At 41.2% G+C, this 20,155-nt stretch overlaps 1 protein-coding gene across 1 annotated transcript in view; it reads right to left on the minus strand.

Annotated features, from left to right (window-relative positions):
• The window catches only part of cluap1 (clusterin associated protein 1), a 30,718-nt gene that overhangs the window by 2,609 nt on the left and 7,954 nt on the right, over positions 1 to 20,155 (minus strand). Inside the window, exons 3-12 of the mRNA XM_064923839.1 lie at positions 17,160 to 17,271; positions 16,959 to 17,043; positions 16,347 to 16,526; positions 7,645 to 7,740; positions 7,162 to 7,245; positions 6,926 to 7,059; positions 1,670 to 1,811; positions 853 to 925; positions 491 to 601; positions 182 to 234 (exon numbers count right to left, since the gene is read on the minus strand). Coding sequence (XP_064779911.1) covers positions 182 to 234; positions 491 to 601; positions 853 to 925; positions 1,670 to 1,811; positions 6,926 to 7,059; positions 7,162 to 7,245; positions 7,645 to 7,740; positions 16,347 to 16,526; positions 16,959 to 17,043; positions 17,160 to 17,271 — 1,070 coding nt within the window. The remainder of the gene's footprint in view (positions 1 to 181; positions 235 to 490; positions 602 to 852; positions 926 to 1,669; positions 1,812 to 6,925; positions 7,060 to 7,161; positions 7,246 to 7,644; positions 7,741 to 16,346; positions 16,527 to 16,958; positions 17,044 to 17,159; positions 17,272 to 20,155) is intronic.

Below are 20,155 nucleotides of genomic sequence, written 5' to 3' on the forward strand. Positions count from 1 at the left end.
TGCCAGCGGTAAAGCGGTCTCAGGCTGGCATTATCCTCTATTGACTGTAGTCATACCTCACTGGTAGGTATCACTTAATATGGAGTGAATGAGTTGAGTTTCTAAAAAGGAGTGAATATATATATATATTTTTTTTTTTTTTGGGGGTGCTCGTCATCATCATGGTTACCCCTTTACTGACCTCCTCGCTGTCTCCACCCTGCATGTTGCCGACGAGCCGCGCTCCGCCTCTCCCTGTTAGGATAGAGGTTTAAAGGTCAAGTGTGATGAGGCAGCTGGGTCCCTGTGGGGACACGGGTGGGCCGACTCTGGAACCTGGAGGGTTTTCTCTCCAGCCGAACTGCAGTCTAACACACCTGATTCAAACGCTGTAGTTTAAATCAGGTGTGTTGGAGCAGGGCTGGAACGAAAGCCGCCATAGCACACGGTGGCCCTCCTGGCTGGACATTGCCTCAGGAAGAGGGGTAACGCTAGAGTAGAGAGTTAGTACCTGTCATAGGGCCATTTCTGGTCGGACGGGGTTTAGAGGGTCTGCGATCCTCGATATCACTGTCTGAACCCTCGTCCTCAGGGATGTCCATATCGGAGTCCTCGTCTTTGGCTATTGAGATAGACAACTAGAGTATTACGGCAAAGGGCAGTATTTATTGATTAAAGCATGGCATTCATAGAATATTACACGTGCAATGCAAGCAGAATGAGTTTTACCGCTGAATAGGAACTGATTACTTTTCAAATTATGCGCGAGACTGTGTTCGAGCATCAATTCGTGTGTGTATCATCAAGCTGCGTGATGTTGATTGTGGTTTATTGAGTGTGTCATACAAGTGTGTGTTACTGAGCGCGTGTCACCTCCACTCCTCATCAGCCTCCTCTCCTCCTCCCTCAGTTTGTGCTGCATCATCCTAAGGGTGTTCTCAGTCTCCTGAGATAGAACAAAGAAAAAGTAGTCGATATAGCCTTTTGTACATCTGTCAATCACAATATATCAGCCAAGACCATGTTTTGAGGTAACAGCCAGTAGAATTCAGTCCAGGGATGTGTTCAGTGAGGTGAAATGTTCAATGTTGCAGATAGAAGCTTAATAAAAATAAAGTTTCTACACAGCTGTGGTTCCTGAGTTAATTCAGTAATTAACATCCCATCATGCTTAGGGTCATGTATAAAAATGCTGGGCAGGCCATTATTTTAACTACCATGGCTAATACACCCATTGGATGACAATGCCCCCATCCACAGGGCACGAGTGGTCACTGAATGGTTTGATGAGCATGAAAACGATGTAAACCATATGCCATGGCCGTCTCAGTCACCAGATCTCAACCCACTTGAACACTTTTGGGAGATTCTGGAGCAACGCCCGAGACAGCGTTTTCCACCACCATCAAAAACCAAATGATGTAATTTCATGTGGAAGAATGGTTTCGCATCCCTCCAATAGAGTTTCAGACACTTGTTGAATCTATTTCAAGATGTATTGAAACTGTTCTGGCGGCTCGTGGTGGACCAACATGATATTAAAACTCTTTATGTTGGCGTTTCCTTTATTCTGGCAGTTACCTGTATGTTTGTGAACATTCCCGTAACATCGCACTCTCTTGAACAGGCCCCCTGACATCTATGGTACCAACCAAATACAACCCTATGACTGAGGAGGACGCTCGCTCACCTCAAACCTATCCTGCTCCAGTCTATGGTAGTCCTCCAGCTGCTGCTCCAGGAAGCTCAGGTTACGGAACTTCTCCACGTAGGTCTCGTACTGCTTCTGCAGGTCCTCCTCAATCTTTTCATACTCATCCATGAATGCTGGCCTGGGAGAGGAACAGGTGTGTGAGTGTGAGTGAGAGAAACTAGTATTAAGCTGAAATGTTTGTGAGCTATTAATAAAGACATTGTCTTAGAAAAATAAATGTCATAAAAAAAAATATTTAAAAAATCTGCAACTATTTCAAAAGTGTTGGGACTCTCACTTCTATATTATGGGATTTTTGTTTCTTGGCTTCTAGACTAGCACCCTGCTAGAATGTATTGATGTGCAAGAGAAAAGAGTTAGGCATGTAGATAAAAACATGCTTACTGCTTAACTTATGAGCAAAGTTGATTCAATAATCTTTAAAGCATTGTACACGGTGTTCATTTCTAATAAAAATGGAAAAAAATAATTTTATACCGCTTCCCAGGTATTTATGAACAAATATTGAGATACAGCAACAGGACAGTCTTGGGGCAAAAGTTAGCCTCCAGATGATAATAACTTTTGTGCTGTAAGAAAAATCATGGGTATTCAAATTGCAGGCAGCTCTGAGCATTTTGTCTGACTTCTCTTTCCAGGTAGTACGGAAATGGATGGAAAGTTTGTTATTCTGGACAGGAAAGGTGGCCAACCTGCACTCTGCTGAGCATGACTTACTCTATGGCGCAGAGGCAGAGAATCCATGTCAGATGAGAATCCTCCATCACCTATTGGGGGGTGGTTCTTTCTCTCCCGATCATCCAGCTCCCCACTGTTCCAGGTGCCTCACTAACTGAGCTTCTAATAGACCTACAACAGAGGCAAGGAGGAATGCCAGTACCCGAGGAATCCTGATGGCACTTCCCCACTACCCTCAAGACATTCAAATCCTGGGTAGTTTTCTAAACAAGCTGGGTCTGAGTGGAACTGGGTTGTTGTGGAGAGCCGGTGTGGAGGCTGGCGGGTTGCTTCTCAGGTTTTCAACCAATGAGGGGAGAAGGTGGAGGATGGAGGCCAGTGCACAGACCAATGGAGGTTCTCGGACTATGACTTCAAAGATGACCTCCGACGGTTGGTGCTGTACACAGTCCCAGTCTAGAAAAAGGAGGACGAGGAGGGGGCAGAGAGGGCCCAGCAGAGGAAGAGAAAAGCTTCCAAGGGCAGCTTTGAGGTCTCCGGCCTCCTCCAGGAAGCACCCAATGTGATTGTAAAGAGCAACGTGGGTGTGGTCAAATAGGCAAGCAAGCACTTGGCCTACCTGTTTAAAGATATTCTCCGGTACTTGTATATTCCGGTACTTGTATATTTTTTTTGCCTGTAGTTCTGAAATTAGCACCAACGAGCCAAAAGTGGTCCCCAAAAAGTGTGTAGTACGTCACAAATGTGCAGATATGTGCACCACGTCATTTCTCTCTCTTGCTAGCTGCCACTCAAATGGTGAGGGGCTTAAGCTCATTGGCTGAAACTGAAATTGCTAGGTGGCTGGCCTACATGGGGGTAAATCTAGGGAAAATGGCGTCGCTCAGTCTCCAGAAAACAGTCACTTTCAAACTAAGGATTTCATGGCTAATTGAGGTAAAGCAGTAATTTGCTCATGGATTAAGCATGCATGAACTACACATTGACACATCCAGCCCAAACCGGGAGGTTTAAAAAATACTTCCTGGTCGCCAAAGTACCGGAGCATGTCTTTAAGATGCACTACAACAGCATTCAGGGATTCTCCAGTTAAACCACTCCTCTGTTGTATATTACTTTACATAAAACAACTGAAATGTATTTGTTGCAACTTTGCCAAGTGTGTGCTGTCCTTCTTTACTCAATTATTAGATTGTTTCTTGGGTTCTACAACCCTGCTATAATTGTTTTGTTTTTGATTGTGAGAACAGAGTTGAGCACATTCCATCTATATCTATGATGTTTTGGTCACATCAAATGTCAGAGCATAGAAAAACAAACCCACCTTAATCAATGTGCTATCATACTTCTTGCTGTCTGGATTTGCCTCCTACAATGTCTTTAAAAACACCCACAACAGTAGAAATCAACTTTTTCGAGTTGAAAGATGATGGCAAGAGCTTCCCCATGATTTTGCACAATGATTTGAGTCAATAAGTAATCGTTTTAGCCCAAGTATGATATATTTGGCCTTTGAAGTGACAAATCCGAACTGCCCACTTCATGCAAATCCGTGTGAATGATATGACACACACATACTTTTCGGGCTTACGTTTTTGCTGGGTTTTATTTGAATGTTACCACCCACCAGTATGGCATTGTTATTAAATCAGAAACAGCTGCAAATGAGATGAGACAATTAGCCTTGTGGCCACCTGAGCCGTGGGGCAAATTAAAATATTATTTTGCACCTCCACAAGTGTCTATCCAGATAATGAAAAGGCACCTGCGAAATACAATTTAAGGAATTTACAGTTAGTTACATGTCATTTGTGGTGTGCATGATCATGAACAAAGTCAATGTAGCCTATCATTTCACTTCCCCTGCGAGAACCATGAGCACTGGCTGACTTGGCTTTGCTGTACTGCAACCTGCCAGCAGCCTATCTACCAACAGTTGCATCGTGTTTATTATAAAATGTAGGGGGGAAAAACGTATAGCAGCTATCTTTCAATAGTTATCCATGTTACCGGAGCGTCATCTTATTTGTTCTATTTTAAAAAAAACTTTGGAGATAACCAGGGATTTTTCTGGATCAAAATGGGACGTAAGTGGTGCGAGGCCAATGGTGCGGTCGCCGACTGAAATTTTAGAGGCCTTCCTGTTGGCCGCAGTGGCAAAATGTTGCTGCAATTCTACACATCTTGCCATGGAGCTGAGAGAAAAATGTGCAGTTTTAAAGCAAATGTCCTGCAATTCTACACATTTGCCATGGCTTATGCGATCTTAGCAGTGTTTCCGCTGCAGTCATTTATCTGTGGCGCGGCGCAACAGCAAAGATAGTCGCCATTCCCCAAAAATATCGAACATTAAAAAATTATTCTGCCGAGGAGCACTTTGAAGATGCTCGAACAGTCCACATTTAATTTCCCGCTGCAAACAAAATGTAATGGATAGAAAAATCTGACAACCCCATAGTAGAATGGTTGGTCTATTTACCTATTTGGCTTGTTGTGTGTTCTATGCAAGATAAATATTTCTATCAATACGCATTCAAGTTACAATTGCCGTAGGGAGGGAAACATGCATTCGTATAAGCAGTCAAAGCACAACAATTCTTGCAATCGCGAAAACAGCAGTTTTAATGATCTTTGTTTTAAAAAGGGGGTGGGGTCCCAGTTTTCAATTCCTACTTGATTCATTTTAATTTTATTTAAACCCGGAGTCTTTAGCAGCAGCATGGTTAAGCACATTGCCTTAGCTGCAATTTGTTGTGAGTGCATAGGGGAGAGTGAGGCTAAATGGACGACATTTTTGGGGACATAACATTTATCAAATAGATGCTAACTAGTTAAAATATCATATTTGGGATCTCGCTAATGATTAGCCCAATAGGGACGCATGCTTGGGATGTAACGATTCAACGATACTCATCGGTACCCGACTCAAATGTTTACGTGAATCAGTCCGCGGACCCAAACTGATACAAATGTAGCATGCGTCGGTCAGAAAATCGATTCAAAACATCACAGTGACAACTGATGCGCCTTTTCCTTTGGTGTCAAACTGCATGTAACGGTGTTGATTCATTGATCTACAAGTCATTTTGCTTGCCGAACCACCCCAGGCATTATCAGTAGCCTAGTCAAACCGCGCACTATTCTCAGCTTCACGAGGTAGGCAAACTGTTCCTGATCTTGCGCGGCACCTTCAGCATTCAAACGCTAAAATGGCTTGCGTGATATTAGGCTTCATTGGTTGAGTGACAACCTATGTAATGTCTAGGTTATTGTTATCTATGCGCAGTTGAAAATGGTGTTTTACAAGAATGAAAGTAAACTACCGGAGACATCTGGCTATACATTATTTTAATTGTTCAGGTTCACCATCCGCAATAGTTTTGGTAGTTCTGCTTTAAATAATCAGTGTACTGTATATGGTCATTTTTAGATATACAGGGTAAAGTTGATCATCTTATAATGAGGACATAAATCACTTTGCAAGGTGCAATACAAGGCCGAAGATAGTAAAAACCTCAAAACGGTGAAAACCATTTGATTTTGAGATGGGGGTGAAATTCAAAATTGTGCTATATATTCATTGCCCATGTCATAGCTAATTTGTAAACAATAAATATTGATACATTACTAGCGCAAACACTTAATCTGCAAAAAGTTAATTAGTGGGTGATGGTGATTTCAGAACTAAATGGGTGGGACAAAAAAAAGATGGTAGTGGGGGTGGTAGATGACTAGTTTCCCTTATGGCTCTGCTTAAGTGCCTACATAGGGCTCCCAAGTGGCGCAGCGGTCTAAGGCACTGGTGTCACTACAGAGACCCTGGTTCGAATCCAGGCTGTATCACACCCGGCCGTGATTGGGGTCCCATTGGGGTCCGCACAATTGGCCCAGCATCGTCCGGGTTTGGCCGGTCTAGGCCGCCATTGCGGAAAATAATATGTTCTTCACTGACTTGCCTCGTTAAATAAAAGGTCAAATAAATAAAATAGTACATACACCATAAACACACACATCATCTCAGATCCAGCTCATGAGCTCCATCATCAGCAGATTTTTTATTTAGAGTAGAAAATTCATGTTTATGCAACAAATGTTAGTGCATCGAATCATATCAAACTTTTCTCGAATCAAACCGAATCATTTCAAACTAAAACGTATCCTTCCTGTATCGTATCGGAGCCCATGTATCTAGATACGTATCAAATCATCTTGAAAGGGAAAGATGCCTATGTTCATTTACTAGGGATGTGCAACACAATGCTTCAGCCTATTTATTTATAGCCACTATGCTGCGTCAGTTGGGCTACAGGTTATAATGCTCAGTGCTAATAGCATACCTGATCATAGGGACCATGCAATATAGCCTATGATAAAATATGTTAAATTAATTTCATGGTCCAATATGTTAAAATAATTTGACCAATATGTTATTGGGCTCATTTCTCGAGGTGGAAATTATATTTTAGATGGTGTCAGCATAATTGTAATTTCATTCATTTTGAGGTACAATGTCCTTTTAAAAAGTAATCAGAACAGAAGTTTCTCCTAACTCACCGTACACTCTGTAGAGTCTGGAGTCTCTTCTGATTCCTCTCCAGCTCCTGTTTCTTCTTCTCCATTTTGGATTCCAGGCTGGTCTCATCTGAGGACACGTTGTTCAGCATGTCTTTGGTTTTATCCACGCTTTCCTGGACCACAGAGCAAGACATTAGCTAGAGTGGTTGCTATTGAGAGTGAATGCTGGTGGAACAGACATATGAGCCGTGTCTGTATCTCAAGACAATACACACCAAAACTTCCTTGATGGCTGCTCTGAGGGCCTTCTCTGTCTCATTGATCTCCAAGGGTCTGGAGATGGCAGCAGTTCTCATCTCCTATAATGAAAAAAGAGACAGAATTAACATAAGGTTCAACTCTCAAAGACAACATGTCATTATAATCTCTCACATAGATTCTGGTGAGGAATTGCATAGACATTCTTCCCCAAGGTTTGTGGGGTTCATACTTCTAAGTAACCAGTGTGTGCCTGTCTGCAGCGCTCCAATGTCTTCTCAAATCAAGTGCCGTGTAAAATATTTTAAATGATACAGATGTCTTTGGTAACATCTCCACATATTAGGGGGGCTATCAAACCGTCACCCACAGTCCCAGACATGCAGTCAAAATGTCTGATTGCTTTTCCCAGCCGTGGTGTGTTTCTGAGCCTGTGTGTGTGTGTGTGTGTGTGTGTGTGTGTGTGTGTGTGTGTGTGTGTGTGTGTTTGTTTCCTTCACCCTCAGGTCCACCTCCTTCCCCAGCAGGTCGTAAAGCGACGCTCCTTTAGACGTGATCTCCGAGGCCAGCTGTCTCGCTGCCTTCAGGTCTGCAATCTGGATCACAGACAAGAGAAGGAGAATTCAGAGGGAAAAGCCTGGAAAAGTACATTTGAAAACACTAACACGTAATACAGAAAATAACATTGCTTGACGATAAGAGTTGTTTTCCTTTCCTTTTTTGTGTGCAATTTTCATGGTGGTGTCACCAGCCACATCATCAATAACTAAATATATTGTAATAGTGGGGAAAAACACCAGGGCCCAAATTCACAAAACACTTCTTTATGCAAAAAACATAAGTTAAAGGAAAAAAAGTTCATAAGATAGTTTGTAAGTGTAATTCATCAACAATATCTTAAGATTTAATGATTTTCTTATGAACTTTTCAAACATCTTCTTATGAATGTTTGTTGCAAGGCAACCATTTTAGCTATCTAGCTAACAATCATGTCAGCATATTTCATACTGAAATTACTGTTCTAAAACATGTTCTTGGGTTTAAAATAATCAATAATGAAACTTTCAGATGAAGTCTGTGAGTGAATTAAACATGTTCAATTGCTTTCATGCGCTTTTTCTCTCACTGCCCTGAGTTTAAGACACGGGTTCAGCTATCTTACAACTAACAACATTTCCATTAACTTTATTTTCAATAATCAAATTTCTTCTTAACTTTTTGCTTCAGGAGAACATAAGTAGCGCAATAACATTTCCAATAATCTTTTTGAGGAATAGCAACCTAGCTTAATATTCTTCTTAAGTCTATAGTTTAGGGAGAAAATGGCAGTTAAGACATTTTTTCTCAAGAAGGTTTTGTGAATCTGGGCCCAGTACTTAAGGGCTGTTGACTGTGACTGATAGTTTTGAGTTGTCACCAGTAGTTATAGATTTGTTCAAGTACTGATTACAGCCTGAATGTTATGGAGGACTGCATCTCTGTGCCTCATGCAATGTATCGTTCTGCAACATAAGCATAAAGCGCCAAGTTTGTGTGGGGATATCCAACCCTTGTCATATGATGAAGCTGTAGTCTCAAAGTAACACTTTGCTTGTTTGCAATGTATGCTGTTTAAACATAGTGCCAAAAATTGGGATGCTGGACACAAGCAGGGATGATGAGTGCAATCTAGATGAGATAGTTGATGTGTCAGCAGTGGGCACAGAAAATTACATGTTTGACTGTTGCAATCGGAGAGGACTTCACTTTATTCATGTCAACACATGGAACCTGCTGCCGAAATTAGAGGAATTAAAGCTCCTCGCTTCTAACACCTGGGCTGCAGTAGTTGCTGTGACTGAGACATGGCTCGACGGGTCAATTGAGGACAATGAGGTTGAGCTACCTGGTTATAGCATTCATAGAATTGACGGAAATGGTGGCGGCATGTGCGTTTTAATGATGTGCATTTTAATCCTCATTCAGATCTGAAAATGGATGGATTGAGGTTGCACCAGTAGATATACTTCTTCCTAAATGTCGTAATATAGTCGTTGGTGTGTGCTATTGGACTCCTAAGCAGAATCATTTCTATGATTACTTGAATCAAATTGCTATGATCACAATGTATTTGCTGATAGAGAATATATTCTGCTTGGTGATTGTAATACAAATGTGCAGTTATCACCCAAGAAATGTACACTAGTAAATGCCCTGTATAACTGAAACAACTGATTGTTGAGCCAACCCAGGTGTGTAGAAAGTAAGTCAACTTTGGATTTGATTATTGTATCATCAGACCAAGAGAATGTCTGTCAGTCAGGAGTCTTAAATATTGTTTTTAGTGATCATATGGTAACCTACTGTACCCGTAAGAAATCCAAAATACTACTTGAGCCAGGTAATAACTACATGAAGGTACGGTCTATGAAACAATACTCAAAGGAACGTTTGTAGAAGTACTTGGAAAGTTGAATTGGTCTCATGTACAAAACTGTGATGTTGGATAAGGTCAAATCCAAACATAACATAGACACTATTAATTACAACTTACTCGTAAACTGTGGAAATGTTTAAAGCACATTGTCTCAAAAACTCTCCATAAGGTCAAATCCTGTAGTGTTGGCCTGGATATTGATGATGTTTTATGTGATGACCAGACAAAGGCTGCAAATATATATATTTTTTACCACTGTAGCCTCATCTCTGGTTAAGGTGTTACCGACCTGCTCTGGACACGATGGCCAGTCTTTCATTAACAACCTGAACCATAGCAAAGGTATCACAAATTATTTGTTTGAGCTGTGCATGGTAACAGAGGACAAAGTACCCACAAAAACACCAGTCAACAGTGAAGAGTGAAGAGGCAAGTCCGGGATGCTGGCTTCTAGTGTCTGTGTTATTTTGCCAATCTTAATCTTTCCTTTTTATTGGCCAGTCTGAGATATGGCTTGCTTTTTGCAACTCTGCCTAGAAGGCCAGCATCCCGGAGTCACCTCTTCACTGTTGACTTTGAGACTGGTGTTTTGCGGGTACTATTTAATGAAGCTGCCAGTTGAGGACTTGTGAGGTGTCCATTTTTCAAACTAGACACAAATGTTCTTGTGCAGTTGTGCACCGGGGCCTCCCACTCCTCTTTCTATTCTGGTTAAAGCCAGTTTGCACTGTGCTGTGAAAGGATTAGTACACAGCATTGTACGAGATCTTCAGTTTCTTGGCAATTTCTTACATGGAATAACCTTCATTTCTCAGAACAAGAATAGACTGATGAGTTTCAGAAGAAAGGTCTTTGTTTATTGCCATTTTGAGCCTGTAATCAAACCCACAAATGCTGATGCTCCAGATATTCAATTGCTTCTTTAATAAGCACAACAGTTTTCAGCTGTGCTAACATAATTGTAAAAGGGTTTTCTAATGATCAACAAGCCTTTTAAAATGATAAACTTGGATCAGCTAACACAACATGCCATTGAAACACAGGAGTGATGGTTGCTGATAAATGGGCCTCTGTACGCCTATGGAGACATTCCATCAAAAAATCTGCCATTTCCAGCTACAATAGTCATTAACAATATTAACAATAGCTACACTGTATTTCTGATCAATTTGATGTTATTTTAAATGGACAAAAACATTTGCTTTTCTTTCAAAAACAAGGACATTTATAAGTGACCCTAAACTTTGAACGGTAGTGTATATATTCTTATTCCTTTACTTTTGTGTGTATTAGATAGTTGTTGTGGCAGGAAAGTGAGAAGGGGAGCTATACAGGTATGATCATGTTAGACCTGCTGAAAGATTTTGACACTGTGGACCATGATATTCTCCTGATGAAACTGAAATGCATGGGTCTAAATGATGTAGCAGTGAATTGAAGCTTATCTGACCAACATAACCCAAGTACGTAATGTTGGTGATGTTCTGTCAGAGGCCAAAGAAATATCCTGTGGAGCACTGCAGGGATCAATTTTAGGGCCTCTCTTATTTCTTATACATGTTAAGGATATGCCAGATACAGTAAAGTGCAAACTCCTGCTTTATGCTGATGATTCAGCCATACAGATATCAGTCAAGGATAGTTTACATTGAGGAATTGCATTTTGCTAGAGATTGGTTGACTGAACAAAATGTCGCTACATTTGGGAAAAACTGAATATGTTTTTTTTGGAACAAAACAGATTGTTTTGGGCTGACAAAATAAAAGTTAAACTGTGCAGGCAAGGAGAATGAATCTAAAACAAGTGTAACTTATTTTGGTGTGTCCCTAGATCAATCCCTTTCTGGAGACCGGATTGCTGCTAAAACTATTTCTAAAATGGCAAACAAATTGAAATGGTTTATATCGTAACACTAGATATTTTAACAGCAAAGTTAAGAAACTGCTTGTCTCAACCTTGATTTAGTGTACTTTTGATTTTGCCTGTTCTGCATGGTATAGTGGGCTATGAAAAAAGCTGAAAAAGAGAATACAGGTCATGCAAAATCATGTTATCAGGTATATGCTTAAAATGTCCCCCTAGGACCTATATAGGGGTACGGGAGTTTCTGGAGATGGGCTTGTTGCTTTTTGAGTCCAGAATGATGACAGAAGTGAGCGCTATGGGGCGATAGTCATTTAGTTCAGTTACCTTTGCTTTCTTCGGTACAGGAACAAATGGTGACCATCTCTGGGATAGATTGAATATGTCCGTAAAATACACCAGCTTGCTGGTCTGCGCATGCTCCGAGGACACGCTAGGGATGCCGTCTGGGCCGGCAACCTTGCGAGGGTGAACACGATTAAATGTCTTACATCGGCCAAGGAGAACCCACAATCTTTGGTCAGTGGCACTGTGTTATCCTCAAAGCGAGCGAAGGTGTTTAGCTTACCCGGAAGCAAGACGTCGGTGTCTACGATGTGGCTGGTTTTCCTAACCTGGACAATGCTGGGACAATTGTGAGCTGCCCTATGGGACTCCCAATCACGGGCGGTTGTGATACAGCCTGGATTCGAACCAGGGTGTCTGTAGTGACGCCTCTAGCACTGAGATGCAGTGCCTTAGACCACTGCGCCACTAATATCAACAAAATTGTTATGGCATACTTTGTCATAATTAACTGTGATAATTTGTCATTTCTTCTAAGATTCTGATCTACAACAGTGTGTACAGAGATGCCCAAAGTGGTCAAACTGCAAATCCCAAACAATTTAGGAGGGTCGAACCTAGAGGTGTGAACGTTTAAACGAAATTGGGATCTTTAACGTTAAGAAAAATCCGTAATGGAAAAACAACGGTTCTCCCCCCCCCTCCACAAAACTCAAATCACTGGCTCGCCAGCTCTTTTTCTTTGCTAATGATGCGAGTGTGTGTTCAGTCTTTGTTCTGTTGCATGTAAAATATCCTAGCCTATTAATTGATGATAAAGCCCTGCATTACTCAAGTTGCGAGACATTGAAAGATAAGAAATTGCAAAATACAACATTCCAGCACGCCCCTCCTGTCTCTCTCCGTCCCTTGCTAGCTCCCTATGAAAGATCAGAGTGTTTGTGTTCTCTGAAGCACGGCAACTAAAATCGGTCTCCTCCATTCCAAAAATACTGAATCTTAGGAATCGATTCCTAGCGGACAATTCCTACCACAAAAAAAGCAATGTCCTTCCCTGACTTTTCCTAAATAGTTGTATTTTACATTGCTCATGTCAGAATTTTTCAACTCACAAACAGAAAAGTATTTAGAGCCTTTTTACCCCACAACTATTCACAACTTAACCCGCAAGACAATGAGCTGTAGGATGTTTGTACCCAGCCAGGCACTAGGCATGTGTCTCTGTCTGTCTGTCTCTCTCTCCGCACTGAAGCATACCACACTGCATCCTTGCCTCTGAAGCTAAGCAGGGTTGGTCCTGGATGAGAGACCAAAAGGATGAGGAGGCACTTTCCTCTGGTCTAAAAAAATATTAGCCCGATGCCCCAGGGCAGTGATTTGGAACATTACCCTGTATAGGGTGCCGTCTTTCGGATGGGAAGTTAAACGGGTGTCCTGATTCGCTGTGGTCACTAAAGATCCCATGGCACTTATCGGTAAAGTAGGAGTGTTAACACCCCTAATCATGCCACCTAATCATCCCGAGCTTCCAATTGGCTTATTCATCCCCCCTCCTCTCCCCTGTAACTATTCCCCTGGTTGTTGCTGTAAATGACAATGTGTTGTTTGTGAACTAGTAAAATAAGGTTATAGATAAGAATGAATGGGTGATAATTGTGCACGTTACATCACAATTAAACTAGGCCTAACTAAATGATAAGGATGGTGAAGAGGTTGATTTAATTTATAAAAACAATAGTGTGATGACGAGTTCGGGTTATGCCTACCCATCAGCATTGGCGCTCATGATTTTAATTTGAAGGCGCGGCTTGCGGGTTAATACTGTATCATTCTCTTTTACTTTGTCAAAAGAAGCTGTTACAGGACTGTTTCATTTGCTATAACTATTACTAAATGTATTGTAAGGGGAAATTAAAACATTCTACGTGTTGCACTAGACTTTTAGAATACTGAGAAACATATCCTTGACGCTATCCGAGTTGATGAGCGAGGGGAAGCAAACGATGCTAGTCAGCCTGCGCATCAAAACGACACCTAAACTAATTTCACAAACAATAAGAGCTGGCCTAAAGACAAGATTCAATTGACAATAGTTGATGAGTGACAATATTATGGGTCATAAAATTATACATGAAGAGATGGGCACAAAATGGAATTGACAGATGCAGGGAAGGGAGCATCACTTTATCAAATCCTCCAAGTAAAACATTTTACAAAGAGCATTTTCTGCAGTTTCTATGATACCTACCTTTGTCAAATAACTAAAAATTCAAGAGGTGCAGCTCCATTTCCAAATATCACTTTACCAAGAATAACCGCAAGGCCATGCGTTCAGAACATTACCACTCACGCGGCAACATTGCTCTAGCGACTAAGGCGAGTAACATAAAACTTGAAATATGCTATTCTGTTTTTTTAAATACCTTTTCTTATTTCCACAATGTTTCTTTAGACCTGTCCAAATGAAATAATAGATTTCTGTGTGATGGATTTAACTCTTTAACTAGTGGTTTTTCATTTTTACTTTTAGCTAGAAGTAACAAACTAATGAAAATGGTATTATGTTCTTTGAATTAATATTTTTTTTTTTTAAATTCGGTATTTATTCTAAGACCTTCATAAACAACCAAATTATTATTCTTCCGATAGAATATATAAAATGTATTTATTAGACTGTTACGGATGTTGATGTGTCATTGGCTGTGTTGAAAATAGGAAAACAAATATACACTACCGTTCAAAAGTTTGGGGCCACTTAGAAATGTCCTTGTTTTGAAAGAAAAGCAAATGTTTTGTCCTTTAAAATATCAAATTGATCAGAAATACAGTGTAGACATTATTAATGTTGTAAATGACTATTGTAGCTGGAAATATCTGATTTTGAATGGAATATCTACATGGGCGTACAGAGGCCCATTATCAGCAACCATCACTACAGAGTTCCAATGACACGTTGTGCCAATTTAAGTTTATCATTTTAAAAAGGCTAATTGATCATTAGAAAACCCTTTTGCAATTATGTCAGCACAGCTGAAAACGGTTGTGCTGATTTAAATAACCAATAAAACTGGCCTTCTTTAGACTAGTTGAGTATCTGGAGCATCAGCATTTGTGGGTTTGATTACAGGCTCAAACTGGCCAGAGATAAAGCACTTTCTTCTGAAACTCGTCAGTCTATTCTTGTTCTGTGAAATGAAGGCTATTCCATGCGAGAAATTGCCAAGAAACTGAAGATCTCGTACAACGCTGTGTACTACTCCCTTTACAGAAAAGCGCAAACTGGCTCTAACCAAAAAAGAAAGGGAAGTGGGAGGCCCCGGTGCACAACTGAGCAAGAGGACAAGTACATTCGAGTGTCTAGTTTGAGAAACAGACACCTCACAAGTCCTCAACTGTCAGCTTCATTAAATAGTACCCACAAAACACCAGTCTCAACGTCAACAGTGAAGAGGCAACACTGGGATGCTGGCCTTTTGAATGGTAGTGTATATTTGTTTTCATATTTTCAACACTTATAGCCAATGACATTCATATTCTAACAGTCTAATAAATACATTTCATATGTGCTATTGGGAAGAATAATATTTTGGTAGGTAACATTAGAATACTAAAATAACAATCAATTCAAAGAACAATTGAACAGTAGTATACAAGTACCAACTCTTGTTAAATAGTGCATAAACAATTGTAAAGGATGAATTGCATGAAGAAATATTATTGGAAATAAATCCATGTAGAAATTTATCCACAATAGTGTAATTCTACAAAGTCCAGGCCAATGTTTTTCACTAGGACTTTGTAGATGTACACTATTGTGGCTAAATTTCTACATGGATTTATTTCCAATAATATTTCTTCATGCAATTCATCCTTTACACACTATTTAACAAGAGTTGGTGCTTATGTTTGTACACATTGTGGGTGGATATGCATCTGATGCATATGCTAAAGGTGACGCCCGGCAACGTTCTCTAGCGGGTACTTATAGGCTGAAAGCCAGGCGGTTTAGTGTTAAAAAGCCATAGTGTACCCTTACAGACAAACAAAAACACCGTCACCGAGGCACTTTCAAGGGTATATGACTGAGGTAGATATACTTTAACTTCAATGCCCGGCCCTAGCGGTCATAATAAGACCATTATTTTGCATTATGAATTGACGTGGAATTTTATGACTTTATCTTACCGTTTTAAACAAAAAATCTGTTTAAACCTTAAGCAAAATTGTCCATTTGTCACATCTGTGGTCGAACCCCCAACAGGTCTGAACTGTCTTCACAGACAGGGCTGGGATTATCTCCTTGTTTGTGGGGCTGAATATATTACAATACCAAAAATCCTGTAACACCAACAGAGAAACCCCATGCAGTCTTTGCTATGTCAGGGGTCCCCTGCTAATATTAACCTAGTCATATCTATGGGCTAAACAGAATCTTTCAGCAGAACCTTAGAAACCTACAGTACCGGTCAACCATTTTGGACCTCCTCGCCATTTCTTCCTAAAAATAACAATTTCTTGCAGATCTTTTCTCATTTGGAAGATTTGTTTTGTTACATAGAAGGTACATGGAGCTAGCATATTTGGAGGTAGGCCTACATGGAGTTGGCAACATGTACATGTTACAGTGTCATTCTCACCTTGGAACCCAAGTCAAACTTGAATTTGCTATTGTCCTCCTCCAATCTGTCCCCTGAGGCCATCTCCTTGGTCTTCATGGCACTGTACAGTACTGAGGTGATCTTCAACATCTCTTTCACAGCGTAGCCATCAGCCTGGTACAGACGCTTTGTGTTCACCTTGATGTGAGCCTTTGTTGCCTGGAATCAGGTGAAAACACATTTTGAGTTCCCCTCTTAAAAAAACTTGTTCGCCTCAAACTACACATTCCCTTATTTTCTAAAGACGATAGCGCTTAAAATTAAAGTGGCCTTGTAGAACAGTTACTACAAAATAATAAGATATACAATAGACATATGGGAGGTCTCAAAATAAGCAAAATATTGACAAACAGACAAATAAATTAAACAAACGGAGTGGCTGTGAATCCAACTTCTCTGGACCCCTCTTCCCGACAGCTAAAGGTCCCTAAGCTCCGGTGCATATACTGGCTCTACTCTACCCTGGCGAATGGTGCCCAATTAACAAAGTAAGACCAAGGCTGATGGGACTTTAGCTCTGGGGAAAAGGGATCCAGGGAGGCGAGATGCGGGCGCAGCCTCTGCCTTAAACAAATGACATTGCAGCTTTACCATAAATTGGGCCACTGCCTTTATGAAGAAAATCCTGTCTGTCTCCGTGTCCACGTCACTCGGTATGTCCATTTGCGGTTCATATCTGTTGGAACGACAGAAACGTACGACACAATAACAATCATTGCTGCAGTGTGCTGTATCGTGTGCATTTGTCAGAAGACTAGCTACTGCATTTGTCAGACTTCGCCTATTTATCACCTTTTCACAAGCCAAATGAGAATTTCTGCCACCAGGGTAAAGTTGGGGGTCCTGAAGTTCTCCATGGATATCAATCGAGGATAGCCCAGAGCCCGCATCATTTCTGTGAAATCTGTCAAGAGATGGTTATTTGCATTATAATGAGATCCACAAACTACTTTCTGCAACACTTCTTTGGAAAGCCATTCTGGTGTGTCTTTGGCATTCAAATTTGTGTAATTCTTGTGTGAAAAATAAAACTATCCCAGGGCTAGGTTTTCAGAAGACTTAGAGGAAACCCCACCTCACTTTTTACCTGGGCTTTGCTCCTTTCATATTTATTTTGATCCTGACAAACTCCCCAGTCCCTACTGATGACAAGCATACCCATAACATGATTCTGCTAACACAATACTTGAAAAAATAGAAGGTTTCACTGTGATGTATTGGATTTGACCCCAACCCTGTAGTTTTTAAATTTAGGCCAGAAAGTACATTTATTTGCTGTGTTGTCTTGCAGTATTCCTTAACAGCCTTGTTGCAAACAGAATGAATGATTTGGGGTGGATTTTCTAAAAACAGCCTTCTTTTCACTTTGTGGAAAAAAAAAGTTAAAGGGGTGCAGACTTTATGCACACTTGTGTTCAGATTACTTGTATTTTGCTAAATTTGTACCTTCTAAACTGTACACACGCCAACGTTTGCCAAGCGTCCACTCAAAGCTTGTTCCACTGTAATCAATAGTGAGCGCAAATTCAAATCACTCACATCGATAATGTATGGAAATCGATGGAGCTGGGACAATTCGCTGTCGCTACATGTGCCTTTTGTGCTCTTCTAAAAGACAAAACTCAAAAGAACTAAGGTATGATATAAATACGGTGCATTCAAAAAGTATTCAGACCCCTTGACTTCTTCCACATTTTGCAAAATGTATTAAATTTCATGTGCTCCTCATCAATCTACACACAATACTCCACAGTGACAAAGTGAAAATTGTTTTCTAATTTCTTTTGCAAATGTATTACATTTAAAACAGAACTTACTAAATAAGTTAAGTATTCAGAGCCTGTGCTATGAGACTCAAAATTGAGCTCAGGTGAACCGTGTTTCCATTGATCATGCCTAAGATGTATATCCAACTTGATTGGAATACACCTGTAATAAATTCAATTGATTGGACATGATTTGGAAAGACACATAATAGTCTATATAAAAGATCCAACCGTTGACAGTGCATGTCCGAGAAAGAAAAAGGTTCAAGAAATTGTCCGTAGAGCACCGAGACAGGATTGTGTCGAGGCACAGATCTGGGGAAGGGTACCAAAAAAAGGTCTCCAAGATCACAGTGGCCTCCAACATTCTTAAATGAAAGAAGTTTGGAACCACCAAGACTTTTCCTAGAGCTGGCCACCCAGCCAAACTGAGTCAATGGGGAGAAGGGCCTTGGTCAGGGAGGTGACCAAGAACCTGATGGTCACTCTGACAGAGCTCCAGAGTTCCTCTGAAGATGGAAAACCTTCCAGAAGGACAACCATCTCTGCAGCACTCCACTAATCAGGTCTGTATGGTAGAGTGGCCAGACGGAAGCCACTCCTCAGTAAGAGACATGACAGCTAGCTTGGAGCTTGCCAAAAGGCACCTAAAGGACTCAGACCATGAAAAAACAATATTCTCTGGTCTGATGAAACTAAAATTGAACTCTTTCGCATAAATGCCAAGTGTCACATCTGGAAGAAACCTGGCACCATCCCTACGGTCTAGAATGGTGGTGGCAGCACAATGCTGTGGGGATGTTTTGCAGCAGCACGGACTGGGAGACTAGTCAGGATTGAGGGAAAGACGAACAGAGCAAAGTACAGAGAGATACTTGTTGAAAACCTGCTCCAGAGCGCTAAGGACCTCAGATTGGGACGAAGGTTCACATTCCAACAGGACAACAACCCTAAGCACACAGCCAAGAAAACACAGGAGTAGCTTCTGGAAAAGTCGCAAAAACCATCAAGCACTTTGATGAAACTGGCTCTCGTGAGGACCGCCACAGGAAAGGAAGACCCAGAGTTAACTCTGTTGTAGAGGATAAATTCATTAGAGTTAAATAAACTTCAGATTGCAACCCAAATAAACTCTGCAAAAAAAGAAATGCCCCTTTTTCAGGACCCTGTCTTTGAAAGACAATTCAAAAAATCCAAATAACTTCACACATCTTCATTGTAAAGGATTTGAACACTGTTTCCCATGCTTGTTCAATGAACCATAAACAATGAATGAACATGCATCTATGGTACGGTCACAGACGGTAGGCAATTAAGGTCACAGTTATGAAAACTTAGGACACTTTCTACTGACTCTGAAAAACACCAAAAGAAAGATGCCCAGGGTCCCTGCTAATCTGCGTAACCGTGCCTTAGGTATGCTGCAAGGAGGCATGAGGACTGCAGATGTGGCCAGGGCAAAATATTGCAATGTCCATACTGTGAGACGCCTAAGACAGCGCTACAGGGAGACAGGACGGACAGCTGATCGTCCTCGCAGTGGCAGACCACGTGTAACAACATCTGCACAGGATCGGTACATCCAAACATCACACCTGTGGGACAGGTACTGTATGGCAACAACAACTGCCCAAATTACACCAGGAATGCACAATCCCTCCATCAGTGCTCAGACTGTCCGCAATAGGCTGGACTGAGGGTTTGTAGGCAGGCCCTCACCTGACATCACCGGCAACAACGTCACCTATGGGCAGAAACCCACCGTCACTGGACCAGACAGGACTGGCAAAAAGTGCTCTTCACTGACAAGTCGCGGTTTTGTTTCACCAGGGGTAATGGTCGGATTCGCGTTTATTGTCGAAGGAATGAGCGTTACACCGAGGCCTGTACTCTGGAGCGGGATGGATTTGGAGGTGGAGGATCCATCATAGTCTGGGGCGGTGTGTCACAGCATCATCGGACTGAGCTTGTTGTCATTGCAGGCAATCTCAAAGCTGTGCGTTACAGGGAAGACATCCTCCT

This window comes from Oncorhynchus masou, chromosome 18, assembly GCF_036934945.1.
Source record: "Oncorhynchus masou masou isolate Uvic2021 chromosome 18, UVic_Omas_1.1, whole genome shotgun sequence".
In the NCBI taxonomy this organism is placed as follows: Eukaryota; Metazoa; Chordata; class Actinopteri; order Salmoniformes; family Salmonidae; genus Oncorhynchus; species Oncorhynchus masou.